The 15,644-nt window shown below is 38.6% G+C and overlaps 1 protein-coding gene across 4 annotated transcripts in view; it reads right to left on the bottom strand.

Moving 5' to 3' along the window:
• Positions 1-3,101: 3,101 nt before the first annotated feature.
• Positions 3,102-15,644, bottom strand: part of BAG4 (BAG cochaperone 4) — a 42,594-nt gene continuing 30,051 nt past the window's right edge. For all 4 annotated transcript variants that reach the window (XM_077849170.1, XM_077849169.1, XM_077849168.1 and 1 more), the window contains one exon: positions 3,102-15,340. In XM_077849170.1, coding sequence (XP_077705296.1) covers positions 14,855-15,340 — 486 coding nt within the window. In that variant the 3' untranslated portion in view covers positions 3,102-14,854. The remainder of the gene's footprint in view (positions 15,341-15,644) is intronic.

Raw genomic sequence — 15,644 nt, 5'->3', positions numbered from 1 at the left:
AGGAAGTGTCGCGAGAGGTGGGAGGAATCGCGCGAGATGCGGCTCCTTCCTGCGGGCAGGGAAGCGAAGCGCCGGGCGTGTGGGCGGTGCGTGGGGCGTGCCCTTCGCTGGGAGTCGGCGCGCGGAAGCTCAGCGGGAGGTCGGGGGACTTGGAAAGGCGGGGGTGGGGGATGAGGTCTTCCAGGAGTAAGGGAGCGTTTTGAGTTGGACTGGAAGCGAGCTTCTTGGGGATCAGCCAGCCTCGCCTCCTCACTCGGCAGACTAGAGGAAAGAGGCGCGCCGAGCCCGGTACTACCCTGGCTGACCACACTGAAGGGCCGGGAAAGATGACCGGGTCGCAGGTGCCGCGTCCCTGGGGAGCAGTAGGACGGTAGGGCGCCGGCAGAGGCTTCCCTTCCTGCCTGCAGGGGAAAGTGGACACCCCTGGCATTTGCAAAGAAAAAAGTTATCCCTGCGTCTTTCCCCCCTCCCGCTTCCATTTATTAGGATTTCAAGGCTGCCCAAAAAGATGAGTCTAAAAAATGTAGAGGTGAGCGCCACCGCATTTAAAAGCTGCACCAGAGGTTGGAAACGAGTTAATTTTGTCCAAACAAGATGACGTAATTGAGGTGAAAAGTTTAAATGAATTTCCCACAGTCATGAAGCTCATGGCCCTGCCCTGCTCTCCTGAGTATTTAGTTTTCTGGAAGAGCTCAGATCCTTTGAGTGTTCATTAAGATACTTGCCTATTTTCTAACTAGATTAAAGGGCAAGGGTTCAGAAAATGCCTTTCAGTTTTGTTACTGCTTCAGAAATCGAGGAAAACGAATTTTGGTAACACATTCTCTTAACAGGTTCACAGCCACAGACAGCCACAAGTTTACTTTTAACACCTAGAAAGCTTCTGCTCTCCAGGGAGAGGATAAAGAATGCCAGAGCTAGGGGATCCCTGGGTGGCGCAGCGGTTTAGTGCCTGCCTTTGGCCCAGGGCACAATCCTGGAGACCCGGAATCGAATCCCACGTCGGGCTCCCGGTGCATGGAGCCTGCTTCCCCCTCTGCCTGTGTCTCTGCCTCTCTCTCTCTCTCCCTATGACTATCATAAATAAATAATAAATAAATAAATAAATAAATAAATAAATAAATAAATAAATAAATAAATAAATAAATCAATCAATCAATCAATCAATCTTTAAAAAAAAAGAATGCCAGAGCTGTCCCATTCTCTAGGACCTTGTCAGATGACGAGCTAGTATCATAGACCCATAACAGGAGCCATCATTTATACTGAGCTCTTACTATGTTTCAGGTAGGGTTGCAAGCTTTCTACAAGTGTGACCCCATTTAGTCCTCGCCACAACTTGATGAAGTACAGACTCTAGTTATCCCTATTTATAGAGGTAAAATGGCTTACCCAAAGTCTTAACTATCAGCAAGTGATGGAGCCAGAAAAATAGTGTCTCCAGAGCCTGCAGGTAAGGGACTTACCTAAAATTAGTTAAGTGACAAAACCAGACCTTGAATTTAGGTCCTCTGTCTCCAAATCTCTATATCCTCTATACCAGCTGTTCTCAATTTTTTGGTCTCAAGAATTCTTTACACTGTAATTATTGAGGACCCTAAAGAAGTATTGTTTATGTAGGTTATATCTATATTTACTAGAAATTAAAACAGAAATTTAAATATTTACTAATTCATTTAAAATAACATTAAAAACTCATTTCTTGTAAATAAAATTTTTCATGGAAAAATAACTATTTCCCAAAATGAAAAAAATCGGGAAAGAATGGCATTTTACATTTTTATAAATTTCTTTAATGTCTAGTTTAATAGGGGCAGCCCGGGTGGCTCAGCGGTTTAGCGCTGCGTTCAGCCCAGGGCCTGATCCTGGAGACTCGGGATCGAGTCCCATGTCAGGCTCCCTGCATGGAGCCTGCTTCTCCCTCTACCTGTGTCTCTGCCTCTGTCTGTCTCTGCCTCTCTCTCTCTGTCTCTCTCTGTTTCTCAAGGAAATAAATAAAGAAAATCTTTTATTAAAAAAAATGTCTAGTTTAATAGAAAACTGTTGGATACCCCACTTTTTTATAAAAAAAAAAAAAGAAAACTGTGGGATTCTCGTATTTGCTTCTGCATTCAAACTGTTACTTAGTTTTGGTTGAAGTATATGAAGAAAACCCAGCTTCCCTCAACTATGTAGTTGGAGAAGGAATCAGTATTTTAATAGCCTCTTCAGATAATTGTGACTATTTTTTTAAAGATTTTATTTATTTATTCATGAGAGACAGAGAGAGAGAAACAGAGACACAGGCAGAGGGAGAAGCAGGCTTCATGCAAGGAGCCCGACATGGGACTCGATCCCGGGACTCCAAGATCACATCCTGGGCCAAAGGCAGGCGCTAAACCACTGAGCCCCAGGGATTTCCAATTGTGACTATTTTTAATACTACACTAAAATTCAACAAAAGGTGGCTTCTTAAAGGTTAGTTGCAATAGGGAATCTAAAAACCTATCAGTGAATATTTTGTACTTTGATACATTAAAATCCATCAGTCTATCTTGCACTTTGAATGGATCTTTTACCTTTACATGATTTATGACATCAAGCATTAGTGATTTGGAAAATATCAGCTCACTGTACTATTCGGTCTTCCAAATGTTAACACATTTCATTATACTATATATATATATATTTTTTTTTTAATTGTCACTGATCTCATTAGAAGAGCCTTTAAGCTGTCAAGCTCTTAGCAAATAAAAGTTCTCTAAAGTCTGCTTTTTTCTTGAAAGGTCACATTTTATCATTGGCAACAAATACTGTCAGTTGTTTTCCTTGAATGACAAGCTCACTTTGTTTTCAAGAGAAGCTCTGTCAAATAGGTAAATCTGACTAGCCCTAGTTTCTCTGTTGTACTTTTAAATAAAAATGATGTCCCATGAAAAAAAAGTAGGCAGTTCAGTTAGCGATTCAAATAATCTATCAAGTGCTTTTTCCTCAACAGACCAGAGTGCGTGGGTATGCAGGACTGTTTTATGCATGCTATTTTGTCACACAGAATATGAAAAAGGCGTGAACATGAGGGTTAATATTTAATAAAATTAATAATTTTTACTTCAAGAACAGTATTCTTGTGAAGTGGGCACCATTTTTATTATGAATGCATGGCAGTGCATAATACAATGACTGACAATACAATTTATTTCCACTCCTTAATTCCTGCTAAAGCGCCAGTAGTTTCACCCACCATTGCTTTTGCATCAACAGTGCAAATGTCAAAAGCAGCAAAAAAAGCAAATCATGTCGCAGTATTAATAGTTTTGATCTTGTGATCCAGCATGCGTGGACTACAGCAATTAAATGTGCCCACCTTGGCATGAAATACAAAAGTAACGAATAACAGTACCTACCCTGAACGAGTTCACAGTCTTAAGAGGCAAGCAGGTAAACAAATATATCTCAAGTGTCGTAACAGAGGCAGGAACCAAATACATTGATAGTTACAAAAGGAGTTACCAAATGTCTAGGTATACCTCCAGAAATGGTCTTTTTGTAGGTCTTTGGTAGGATTCAGGAATCTGCATTTTAAACAAGCACTTCAGATGATTTAGAGGCAGATAGTATGGTATCTACACTTTGAGATCACTGCCTTAAGCAGTATAAATTTTAGGTTCCCAAGAAGGCTCAGTTAGTAGGTAGGTTCAGAAAAAGAGAATATTTATGGTATATCACTCAAAACCCACTTAATTTCACTAGCTGTTGTTTGCAGTTGTATGTATGAGAAAAAACTTAAAAGGCAAAATCTGACACAAGCTCTACATCTTTACTTTGAATTCTCTAGTGCAGGAGGCAGCAAACTTTTTGCTGTAAACGGCCAGATAAATATCTCAGGCTCTGTGGGACATAAGGTTTCTGTCACAACTAATTAGGTCTCCTGTTGTAACACAAAAGCAGCTAGAGACATTAGGTAAACAGATGAGTGTGGCTGTGTCCCAACAAAACTTGTTTACAAAAGCAGGCAGTGGGTTACATTTGGCCTCTGGTGCTAGGCAGTTGCTGACTCCATGCTATAATACAAAAGGTAATGCTAATTGCCAGTAAGTTGCCTAAAGAGCAAAAGCAGGAGTTTAAGGGTCATGAGACAACTAGATTTCATATCCAAAGCTGAAAAAATTGTTAGGCATTGATTCTGAATTCCCATTTCTTTCCAAAATAAACCGTATTTCAGTATTCACAATGTACTTGTTGAATGCCTATGAAGGCATTTGGTATGAAGATACATAGTTTTTGGGGGCAAGAGTCCTCAATCCCTGGTGGACAGCTAGGTACCCCAAATTGAGAACACTCCACAGTTGTCTTGGATGCTCTTACTATAAAATAATAAGAACAGGGCTTCAGGCTGTGAGGGTGATTCTCAAACTTGAATGAATGGAAGAATATGCTAAGTAGATTCTTTAAAATGTAGATTTTTAGGGAACCCTGGGTGGCGCAGCGGTTTGGCGCCTGCCTTTGGCCCAGGGCACGATCCCGGACTTCTGGGATCGAATCCCACATCGGGTTCCCGGTGCATGGAGCCTGCTTCTCCCTCTGCCTGTGTCTCTGCCTCTCTCTCTCTCTCTCTGTGTGACTATCATAAATAAATAAAAATTAAGAAAAAAAAATTAAAAAAAAAATGTAGATTTTTAAATCCAACACCCAGAGATTCTGATTAACTAGAAGAGTTTCATCAGGGGCATGTGGGTGGCTCAGTCGGTTAAGTGTCTGCCTGCCTGCCTGCCTGCCTGCCTGCCACTTAAGTCATGATCATGGGTTCCTGGGATTGGGCTCCCTGCTTAGCCGAGAGTCTGCTTCTCCTTCTCATTACTCCCTGTGCTCACTTGTTCACTCTCAAATAAAAATCTTTATTTTTTTTAAAAGTTTAATCAGAGAGGTCATGAATCTACATTTTAATCAAGAACATACCGGCTGCTGCTATGAGGCAAGGTACTTAAATCAAGAAAGAGAAGACCTGAGTTACAATTTTGGCTGTACCACTTTGTTTATAAAACAAGAGTGTTAGAGAACTAGAAGAAACCTTAATGATCCCCAGTGTGATGTTCTCTCCAACCCAAAGTTGGTGATTTTTAAGTCCATAAATCATTGATGAAAATCCATTGTATTACTTTATAGCCACAACTGAATAGTTCCTCTCCTCAGTTTTAATAATCGTACAATGTTTTTACTTTGAAGAAAATGATTTTTACTTCCCTTAGGATATATCTGTCTTCCTGCAATGAGGGCTGTTCTGGAGGCTGATAACCTGAGAACTTCAGTTTAAGCTGTGGGGCAAGCTGTCTCTCCATTAGCTCTTGGAGGTTTCCATCAAGCCAAGACTTCCTGTTGGCTAGGGTTGTCAGACTGAGCTGTAGGGGCCAAAGGCAGGCGGCCCTATGATAGGCCACATTGGCATATTGAATATTTAAAATAAAAGTTACTTAATGAGGTGGCTCAGTTGGTTGAGCATCTGCCTTTGGCTCAGTAATGATCCCAGAGTCCTGGGACTGAGCCCCAATTCAGGCTCCTGCTCAGCAGTGAATCTATTTCTCCCTCTCCCTCACCCCCTCTGCCTACTTCTGCCCACTCTCTCTCTCAAATAAATAAAATCTTTAAAATAAAAATTACTTAAGAGACAGGCTATGCAAGGAGACTTAGACCCTCCTCTGTCCCCTGAAAGCAGGAAATAAGACTCCCATGTGAAAGGTAGCCTCCCTGTACCAGGAGGTAAAAGAGACATTCTTATCATCTGAAGATGGGAAATTTAGAGCCAAGAAGGCTGTGTAAAAAACCCTTGTTACTCTTTACTAATTGACTACCACAGCCCAAATTCTGCTTAGAATTCCTAATTGAACCTCCCAAAGTTGTTTTCTTTCTCCTGTCAATTCTTCACAAAATTGTCTGTCTAAAAAGTATAAATACTGCCTGCCTTGGTCACTTCTTGAGGTCTCTATTTCATTATTGGGCCTCCATGTGCACATAATAAAACATGTTTTTTTCTCTCATATTAATCTGTCCCATGTAAATATAATTCTGAGTTCAGCTGGAAGACCTTGAGAGTAGAGGAAGAATTTTTTCCTGCCCTTCAGAGCCAATGTAAATGTAGCAAACCACAAATGTTAAATATAACACTTTTAGAAAATAGGAGAAATTCTTCAGGAATTGGGGTTAAAGCAGAAGTTCTTAGAGACTTGACACCAAAAGTCCAATCCGTAAAAGGAAAAAAATGATAAATAGGATTTCTTCAAAATTAAAAACTTTTGCTCTGGGAAGACTCTCTTAAAAGGATGAAGAGACAACCTGCAGACTGGGATAAAATAAATGTAAACCACACATCTGACAAGGGACTTGTATCTAGAAAAAGAACTCTCAAAATTCAGCAGTGAAGACAGTGGAGCCCAAGTTTGGTTTCAATACCATTTTTCAGTAGCAGGAAACAGGGCTTCTTGGAGAAGTAACTGATTCTAAAACTAGAACAGGAAATATCCAAGATAAGCCTGGAGATTCTTCTAATGCCAGAAAGTAAAGGGAGGGGGTTTAAAAAAACCACACACAATGATGCGGGTAAGCCTAAAGGACACAACTTAGAGAGCTCCCAATGGCCAAAGCAGAAAATCTGAGTAACAAAATACGGTAATCTTAGATCATAACACAAAGTATAAAATAAATATCTATGAATCCATACTGATATAAATTGATTAGACAAATAAATGGGAGAACAAACAAATATTCCTTGCAGAAATTCCAAGGAATTTATATAGACAAACACCTTCAAGGAGGTGGAGGAAAACTCCCTATTCCTAAGCGTGACACTGTATATAATGACTTCCTTCCACAGAGTACAGTCTGGAAAAGGGGGGAAAAAGTAATCTTATGGTAGGGAAACCTAACAAACTCTGCCTCAGCCAGGTGATTAAAGTTAACATCAATAGTATAAGTTATTTGATATATGATGAGAAAGACACCTCTGGAAAAACATCAGACAAATCCCAGGCAGTCTACAAAATATCTGGCCAGTACTCCTCAAGAAGGTCATGGTCATCGGAAACTGTCACAGCCAGGAGGCTCCTAAGAAGATATGATGGCTAAATGTGATGTGGTATTCTGAATGGGATCCTGGAAGAGGAAAAGGATGTTAGGTAAAAACTAAGGAAATCTGAAGAAAGTATGCATTTTAATGAGAATCTATCATTATTGGTCCATTAATTGTGTCAAATGTACAATAGTAATTTAAAGTGTTAATAGAGGGATCCCTGGGTGGCGCAGCAGTTTAGCGCCTGCCTTTGGCCCAGGGCGCGATCCTGGAGACCTGGGATCGAATCCCACGTTGGGCTCCCGGTGCATGGAGCCTGCTTCTCCCTCTGCCTGTGTCTCTGCCTCTCTCTCTCTCTCTCTGTGTGACTATCATAAATAAATAAAAATTTAAAGGGCCAGGGAACCTTTAAAAAAAAATAAAAAATAAAGTGTTAATAGAGTGTGGAGTATAAAGGAACTCTGTAGCATTGTAAGTTTTCTATAAATCTAAACTATTCTAAAATAGGAAGCTTATTAAAATAAGTCCCCCTAAAATGAGCAAAAAACCCACACAGACATTTCACGGGAGGATATACAGGTGGCAAATAAGCACATGCAGAGATGTTCAACATCATTAACTACTAAGGAAATGCAAATTAAACCACAATGAGGTATCGATACATATCTATCAGAACACTTAAAATAAAAAATAGTGACATCATCAAATACTGGCAAGGATGTGAAGAAAATCATCCATGCTGGAAGGAATGTAAAATGGTGCAACCACTCTAGAAAAGTTTGGTAATTTCCTACAAAATTAAGCATGCAACTACACTATGACCCAGAGCTGCATTCCTGGGCATTTTTCCAAAGAAATTAAAACCATGTCCACACAAAAACCTGTACATGAATCTACATAACAGCTTTATTCATAATAGCCCCAAATTGGAAACTTGTATGTCTTTAATAGGTAAGTGGTTGAACTGTGGTATCCACATCATAGACTTAGCAATAAAAAAGAACTACTGATACAGGAAACAATTCACATGAATCTCAAAGGAATTACACTGAGTGAAAGAGAGCCAATCTCTAATGGTTACAAAACTGTATAATTCTACTTATATAACATTCTTGAAATGGGAAACTGATTGCCATGGGTTTAGTATGGTGGGAAAGGATAAGTAGGTGTCAATAGAAAGAATAAATGTGGTGGTGGAATCGTTCCGTATATTGACTATATCAGTGTCAATATGCTAGTTGTGACACTGCAGTAAGTTTTGCAAAACATTACCATTGCAGGAAACTGGGTAAAAGGTACATGAAAGCTGTGCATTATTTAAAACAGCATGTGAGGGAATCCCTGGGTGGCTCAGCGGTTTAGCGCCTGCCTTTGGCCCAGGGCGTGATCCTGGAGTCCCAGGATGGAGTTCCACATCAGGCTCCCTGCATGGAGCCTGCTTCTCCCTCTGCCTGTGTCTCTGCCTCTTTCTCTCTCTCTCTCATGAATAAATAAATAGAATCTTAAAAAAATAATTAAACAGCAGGTGAATCTACAAGTATCCAAAATAAGAACTTTAAAAAATACAGTACCCCCAGTAAATCTAAATTTCAGGAAAACAGGCATTTTTAGTTATTAGATGTCCCATATACTATTTGGAATGTATTTGTTTTTAAAAGTGATTGTTATTTATCTGAAACCCAAATGTAACTAGGAGTCCTATAATTTATTAGACAATACTATTCTTAACATTAGCCTATGAAGACAAAGTATATATTGCAAAATATAAAGACATTTAAGAGTTGACTGGCAGAAAATGTGTGCTGATCTCAGAAACCCCTAAATCCTCACTCTCTGAGCTGGTACCTCCTCTCCCTCACATTTAATTACAACAAATGTGCCCACTACTCCTGATGAGAAAGCCACATTGAATATAAAATCTCCCATTTACACACAGCAATGTAAATTATTCAGACAGAGATGCCTGAGTGGCTCAGCGGTGGAGTGTCTGCCTTTGCTCAGGTTGTGATCCCAGGGTCCTGGGATCAAGTCCTGCATCAGGCTCCCAGTAGGGAGCCTGCTTCGCCCTCTGTCTCTGCTTCTGTGTCTCTCATGAATAAATAATCTTAAGAAAAAAAAAAATTATTCAGACAATCCTCCCTTCCTAATTTCAGATGTAAAAGAGCTATTCCCAACAGAGATTTTGAAAAAAATAAAAGCAAAATAGGAAGCATTTTCTAGAAATAATTTTAGGTCTCCAGTATAACACAGTCAAGAACTAACAGACATCGGAGAAAATATCTCTAGCATGATTAAGATAGAGATCAAAAAAGAAAGGAAAAAGCAATTTTGGAGGAAATCCATTATTTAGTAAAAAGGAAACCTTGAGAAATTATCACTGATCATCCTCAGAACATACTACAACTGCAAACAAAATCAGAATTCCATAAAGGAATATAGAGAACAAAAAAATTCTTAAAATTTAAAAATATACAGAAATGTAAAATTCAGTGATTTAGAAGATAAAGGCAAGTAAAGCTCCCACAAAGTACAGGAGAAAGGCAAAAAGTAAAAAAAAAAAAAAAAAGTGAATCAAAGAACCAGTCTAGGGGTGCCTGGGTGGCTCATTGGGTTAAGCATCTAACTCTTGATTTTCGCTCAGGTCATGATCTCAGGATTGAGATCAAGGCCCGCATCAGGTTCTGTGTTGGGCATGGAGTCTGCTTAAGATTCTCCTGTCCTCCCCTCCCCGACTCTGTCCCTCTCTCTCTTAAAAAAAACCAAACCAGTCTAAGAGGTCTATAACAGAAATTCTAGAAAGAGTTAACAGAGATGAGGGTGATGGAGGGGGAAAATAAACACACAAAATCAAGACAATGTCTTAGGACTTAGGGTATGAGTTTCCAGAGTAAAATGTGCCCAGTAAAATGCACAAAACCCACACCAAAGCTATACTGCTAGAAAATTTCAGAACATGAGACAAAAATATCATACAAGCTTCCAGAGAGAAGGGTTTTATACAAAGGATCATAAAAATACATTTTCAAATATGCAAGATGTAAAAAAACGATTTCTCAGGCAACCTTTTGCAGGAAGCTACCAGAGAATATGCTCTACCTAACTGACAGAATAAATTAAGAAAAAGACAAACTACAGAAAACAGAAAACCAGCAGGAGAAGCAAAGAGAATCCCCAGGGTAAGTAGATCCCAGAATGATAATATGCACTCAGAACCTACCAGTTCTCTAGTCAGAAGGCTCCAGGGTAGACTACTTCAGGAGTTTGAAATTGATAAAATACATATCTGAACATCTTTTTTTTTTTTTTTAAGATTTTATTTATTTATTCATGAAAGACCCAGAGAGAGGGAGAGGCAGAGACACAGGCAGAGGTAGAAGCAGGCTCCATGCAGGGAGCCCGACATGGGACTCGATCCTGGGTCTCCAGGACTGCACCCCGGGCTGCAGGCAGTGCTAAACCACTGGACCACCAGGTCTGCCCAATCTGAACATCTTAAAAGAAGATTTACACAAATGATGGAGGGTTTGACATCAAAATTAGCTATAAGTATGTGGGCAAATGATTAACTGCAGGGAAAAAAAGGGAGTTGTTCAGGAAAGGTAGAGTAATCACAGTTTACAACATGACAGCTCTGGTTAGCATTTACATGGTCATAATAATGTACAACAAAATCATCATATAACTAGATTGGGGGGAGTAGCTTTTGAGTTTCGGAGGATGAGGACTGAGATGTGTGTATGGTAAGAGCAGAGAGATAAACCTAAACCTTCAGCCTCTATAGAGTAGAGGCTTCTGGTAAATCAAAAGAAGCACAATTATGTTCACTAAAAAATACGGAGAGGTGCCTGGCTAGCTTAGTCCGTGGACTGTGCAACTCTTGATCTTAGGTTATTATAAATTCAAGCCCCACACTGGGTGTAGAGATTACTTAAAAAAATAAAACCTTTAAAAAAATAAATAAAAAATTAAAATATGGAGATAACACCCAAAGAAGCCAGAAAAACAATAACAAAACTCAAAAGTAGGAGAAGGAAGGAAATAATAAAGATTAGAAGTAAAAGATAATAGTAACTAAAAAAACAATAGAACAACAAAAATATGGAGATAATTTGTTAAAGACTCAGTTGAAAGTACTTGCTTTTGTAGAAGAGAACAAGGTACTGGGAGCAGGAGCATGGTCCTTGTCACAGAACTGACTCTTTATAACTTACATAGAATTATAATTCCAGTCATCAATTATCCATTTCCCAAAAATCTTTTTTGTAAATGCCAATGTAATCTATAGTCTTCAACTTTATTTTAAATCTGCCTACCTTTAATAGTATTACATTAACCAGTAAAGAACTGGGGCGCCTGGGTGGCTCAGTCAGTTAAATACCTGCCTTCAGCTCAGGTCATGACCCCAGAGTCCTAGGATGGAGCCCTGAGTCAGGCTTCATGCTCAACAGAGAGTCCGATTCTCCTTCTCCCTCTGTTTCTCCCCCTGCTTGTACTCTCTCTCTCTCCCTAACAAATAGGTAAAATCTTAAAAAACAAAACACTAAAGAACTGTTTTCAAAATCTATTTTGAAAGCATTTAGGGACACCTGGGTGCCTCAGCAGTTGAGCATCTGCCTTTGGCTCAGGGCATGATCCCAAGGTCTGGGGATCGAGTCCCACCATCAGGCTTCCTGTGAGAAGCCTGGTTCTTCCTCTGCCTATGTCTCTGCCTCCTCTCTGTGTGTGTGGGTCTCTCATGAATGGAGAAATAAATCTTTAAAAAAAAAAAAAGGCAGGCATTTAGAAGATCTCCAACAATGTAGACACTAGCATAACCCATCATCCAGAAACTTCATTAGGGCATATTTGTCTAAATACTAAATATATATGGCATTTATATATGAAACAATAGTGGCATATTATAAAGAAGACATAGCTGTGTTTAACATGCCAGGTCTGGGTAACTTTATTCAAGATTTTGACAAAAACTATCCCCAAAGTAATATAAATTAAGATACTTTTAGAAAGTCCATATGTGAAACTCCGAGAATATTTTAAATTCAATCTGAAGTCAATACTAGGTCAAATATTGAACCAAACCCACAGATCATAAATACCATTTTCCTTCTTAAGTTCATTATATTTTCTGAAACAGATTACCAATTTAGCTTTCCTTTCTTTGATATTTGTTTTTGTTATCATTTTAAATGGTTTACATCTTTAAATTCTAAGTTTGTACTTAATCCTGACTTATCCAAATGCGATAACCTTTCCTTACAGAAGAATTCCAATTAATAAATGTAGAAGATTGAGAAAAACAGAGAATCACCATTAGAACACCACAGTAGTAGTAACTGACACAAGCAAGATCTGGCAATGGATGTGAAAATGAGTGGGCAATAGTTTAAGCAGAAACAGGATATTTGCATAATCTCAAAGTATCTCCAGCAAATATTTAGTCATTACAAAGAAAAATGTAATTTTACAGTAGAGAATCCTAGCAAATGCCACCTTAGAGATTAAGGTTAACAACACCAGAAACACATTGTGACATCAGGTGTTATCATACACTGTCACAGATTGGGAGGACACTACAGAGACATGACAACTAAATGCAAGGTAGGATTCTGCATGGGATCTTGGAACAACAGAAGGACATCAGTGAAAAAAACAAGAAAATCTCTACTTTTTTAAATCTCTACTTTAGTTAACAATATTGTATCAAGACTAATTTCTTAATTTGACAATTGTTCTATGGTTATGTAAGATATTATTTAACATAAGGGGAAGTTCAGTGAAGAGTATACAGAAACTACTAATTTTACAACTCCTTAGGTTTAAAATTATCTCAAAATTAAAAAAAAAAACTGCTAAAAAACATACACACATATATATGTGCATAATGTGTGTGTATGTGTGTGTGTGTGTGTGTATAAACATCGAGACTTTGTGGAAATTGGTATCTTGGGTCTTCAGTTAAATAGCAGTGTTCTCTCCTGAATTAGTCACTGTCTCACTAAGTCAGCTTTAAGGTTCTCCCCTTTCTAAATTTTTAGTTTCAAGTACAATTTTCTAATTTTCATAGGAAGCCTTTTTTTTTTTTTTTTAACATTCCTGTATTAGGCCAAAAAAGAAAATCCTAGAATAAAATTGTCACCATATTATCTTATAAAATCACTCATCCCATCCGTAAGACCCAGCCAGTATTTTTACTCCATTTCTTCTCATCATGTGTTTGGTTTTGTTTAAAAGGAGAGGAGATGGAGGTGCCTGGCTCAGTCAGTTGGATGGCCAACTCTTGATCTCAGGGTTGGGAGTTAAAGCCCCACACAGGGCTTCCACATTGGGCATGGAGCCCACTTTAAAAAAAAAAAAAAGGAGAGGAGATGGCTGACAGATTTATCATTACTTATAGGCCTCATAGTCTAGAAAAAAGTTATCATTTAGATATCTTATTAAGAAACAGCTGTTTTTCCAATAACAGATACTGTATACCAGAACTCACTTCCAATAGAAAAAGTAAGTCATTTACCATTTACCTAAGTCTCTTCTACACCATAGCATAGAGCTACCCAAGCAAGCCCAACTAAGACCATTTCAATATCCCTTTCTTAAATCTGGCTCTGAAATGACCATTATTAATGGTAACCAACATCTTTTTTTAATAAAACAATTTGTCATAGGGAAATAAAGGTAAATATCAAATCTACCTTTAAAAGAAAATTTTCCACTCTTACTATGGCTGATTCATTCCCTGAGCATGAATTCTGTTTACCCTCATTGTTTTTTATTATAAACTGAGCTGAAATCTGCTCATAGGGATCCCCATGATGAAACTAATTATTTTAGATAGAGAAGTACATTTCCAAGTGGTCACATTACTTTTGCAGTTATTTCTACTAACTGTGGCATTTAATTTTTTTATCTGTATCTATCATAATGCTCTACATGGAAGCAACAGTAGTGAAAAGATAATTAAGGGATAGGGAAGGGCAATTTTAAGGTGGATCTTTATCCAAATACAATAAAAAAGCAAAAAAGAAAATGGCCACAAACATTTATTCCTGTGCCTTTGCCATCTCCCAATTCGCCTTCTAGTATTAACATTAAAACTAGAAGTGGTAAAACTCTACCTTAATGATCTATACAAAAAAGGGGCCAATGTACCTCAAGAACTCAGTACACACTGCAATATGTTCAAGTGGTGAAAAGATATAAATTCATTCAGAACTGCCATACTATCTGGCTGTCAATATAGTCTCAAGAATAATTATATTAAACATATTACTACAAAACGTACCAAGAAGTAGAGAATAATACTATATTTATGAACTGCAAATAACAAAACAAAACAGAGGTCCAAGAGGGCTAAAGTCCAAGCTGTAATTTACACATGAAGTGTATGTTGAAAGCAGTCACAATGTACAAAAATGTGACAAGTAATCCAGATGGTTAAAAAAACAGAGCCTGTTTGCCTCAGATTATATCCAGTCTCATCTGGTCGATTTTTGATAAGCCTGTTACATAAAGCGTGTTTCCCTCCTGCTGATAAGAAGCAGCTTGTAGATATCCACAAATTTCTTAAGGAGTGAGTCTACTTGGCAATAATGGTAACTCCACAGTTTCCTATTACATTCATTGGTCTGAAAACTGAAAACAACTCATAACTAAAATGTTCTTTCAAGTCCTTTACCAGTTTTTCAAGTTTTAATCAAAGGAAAGTTGGAATGTATTGCTTCTCGTCACCAACAAGCATTTCAAAAAGAGGGCTAATTAACCAAAAGCAAGAGTTCTTTGGTCAAGTTAGTAACAGGCTTCCCCTTTGTTCTAAATCCTTCATAATCCTTTTTTTTCCAACTTTTCCAGTATGGCCTGGATTTTACAAACAGCCTCTTTCCTGGCCTGCCGGACAGAGTCCTGGCCCCCAGTTTCAACTGAATCCAGTTCCAAAAGCTCCTTGGTTAGCATTTCTTCTAGAAGCCAGTACGCTTTGTCTGTCTTTTTCCCTACGAACTCTTCTACTTCTTGCTCGAGATACTGGACCTTCTCCAGCACATGTATGATTTTTTTAATACTTGGGGGAGTACCTTCATCTGAAGATAAACACTCTTCAGGAAGATTATCATTCTGATCTTGACTGCTTGGGTGTTCGTTGGTAGCATTACCATACAGCTGAGGCTCTGCACTATATTGGACTTGGGAATCCAAAAGATCTGAATGATCACTGTTCACTGTTCCCGAGGACTCGTACTGATGGACATTGCAAGGGAAGTTGTGCCGGTTCATTCCTTGGTCGGACTGGCTATAGGGGTATGAGGAGTCCTGGGGGTGGGAGAGCAAAGAGAGGAAAAGAGCTGTTTTAATGGGAATCCATCAATACCAGATCTGTTAGCCTACATTTTTCACCTGACCACGAACGTACTAACAAAACTGGACTTCCGTCCTTAATCATTTGAGAAAAACAAAGCCCTAAAAAAGATAAAAGAAGTGCTCTGTCAAGTAAAAGGCAGAGAATGCCTGAGTATAATGGTTGGAATCTACCCTGAAGTGCTCATCATCATGAACACCTCATAATCTATCTTCCCACCTCACATTCCACAGTGACTTAATAAATAAACAGGAATTA

Source organism: Canis aureus, chromosome 15, assembly GCF_053574225.1.
Source record: "Canis aureus isolate CA01 chromosome 15, VMU_Caureus_v.1.0, whole genome shotgun sequence".
NCBI lineage: Eukaryota > Metazoa > Chordata > Mammalia > Carnivora > Canidae > Canis > Canis aureus.
Note: the sequence above shows the minus strand (reverse complement) of the source record. Positions and strands in the feature narration are given on the sequence as shown.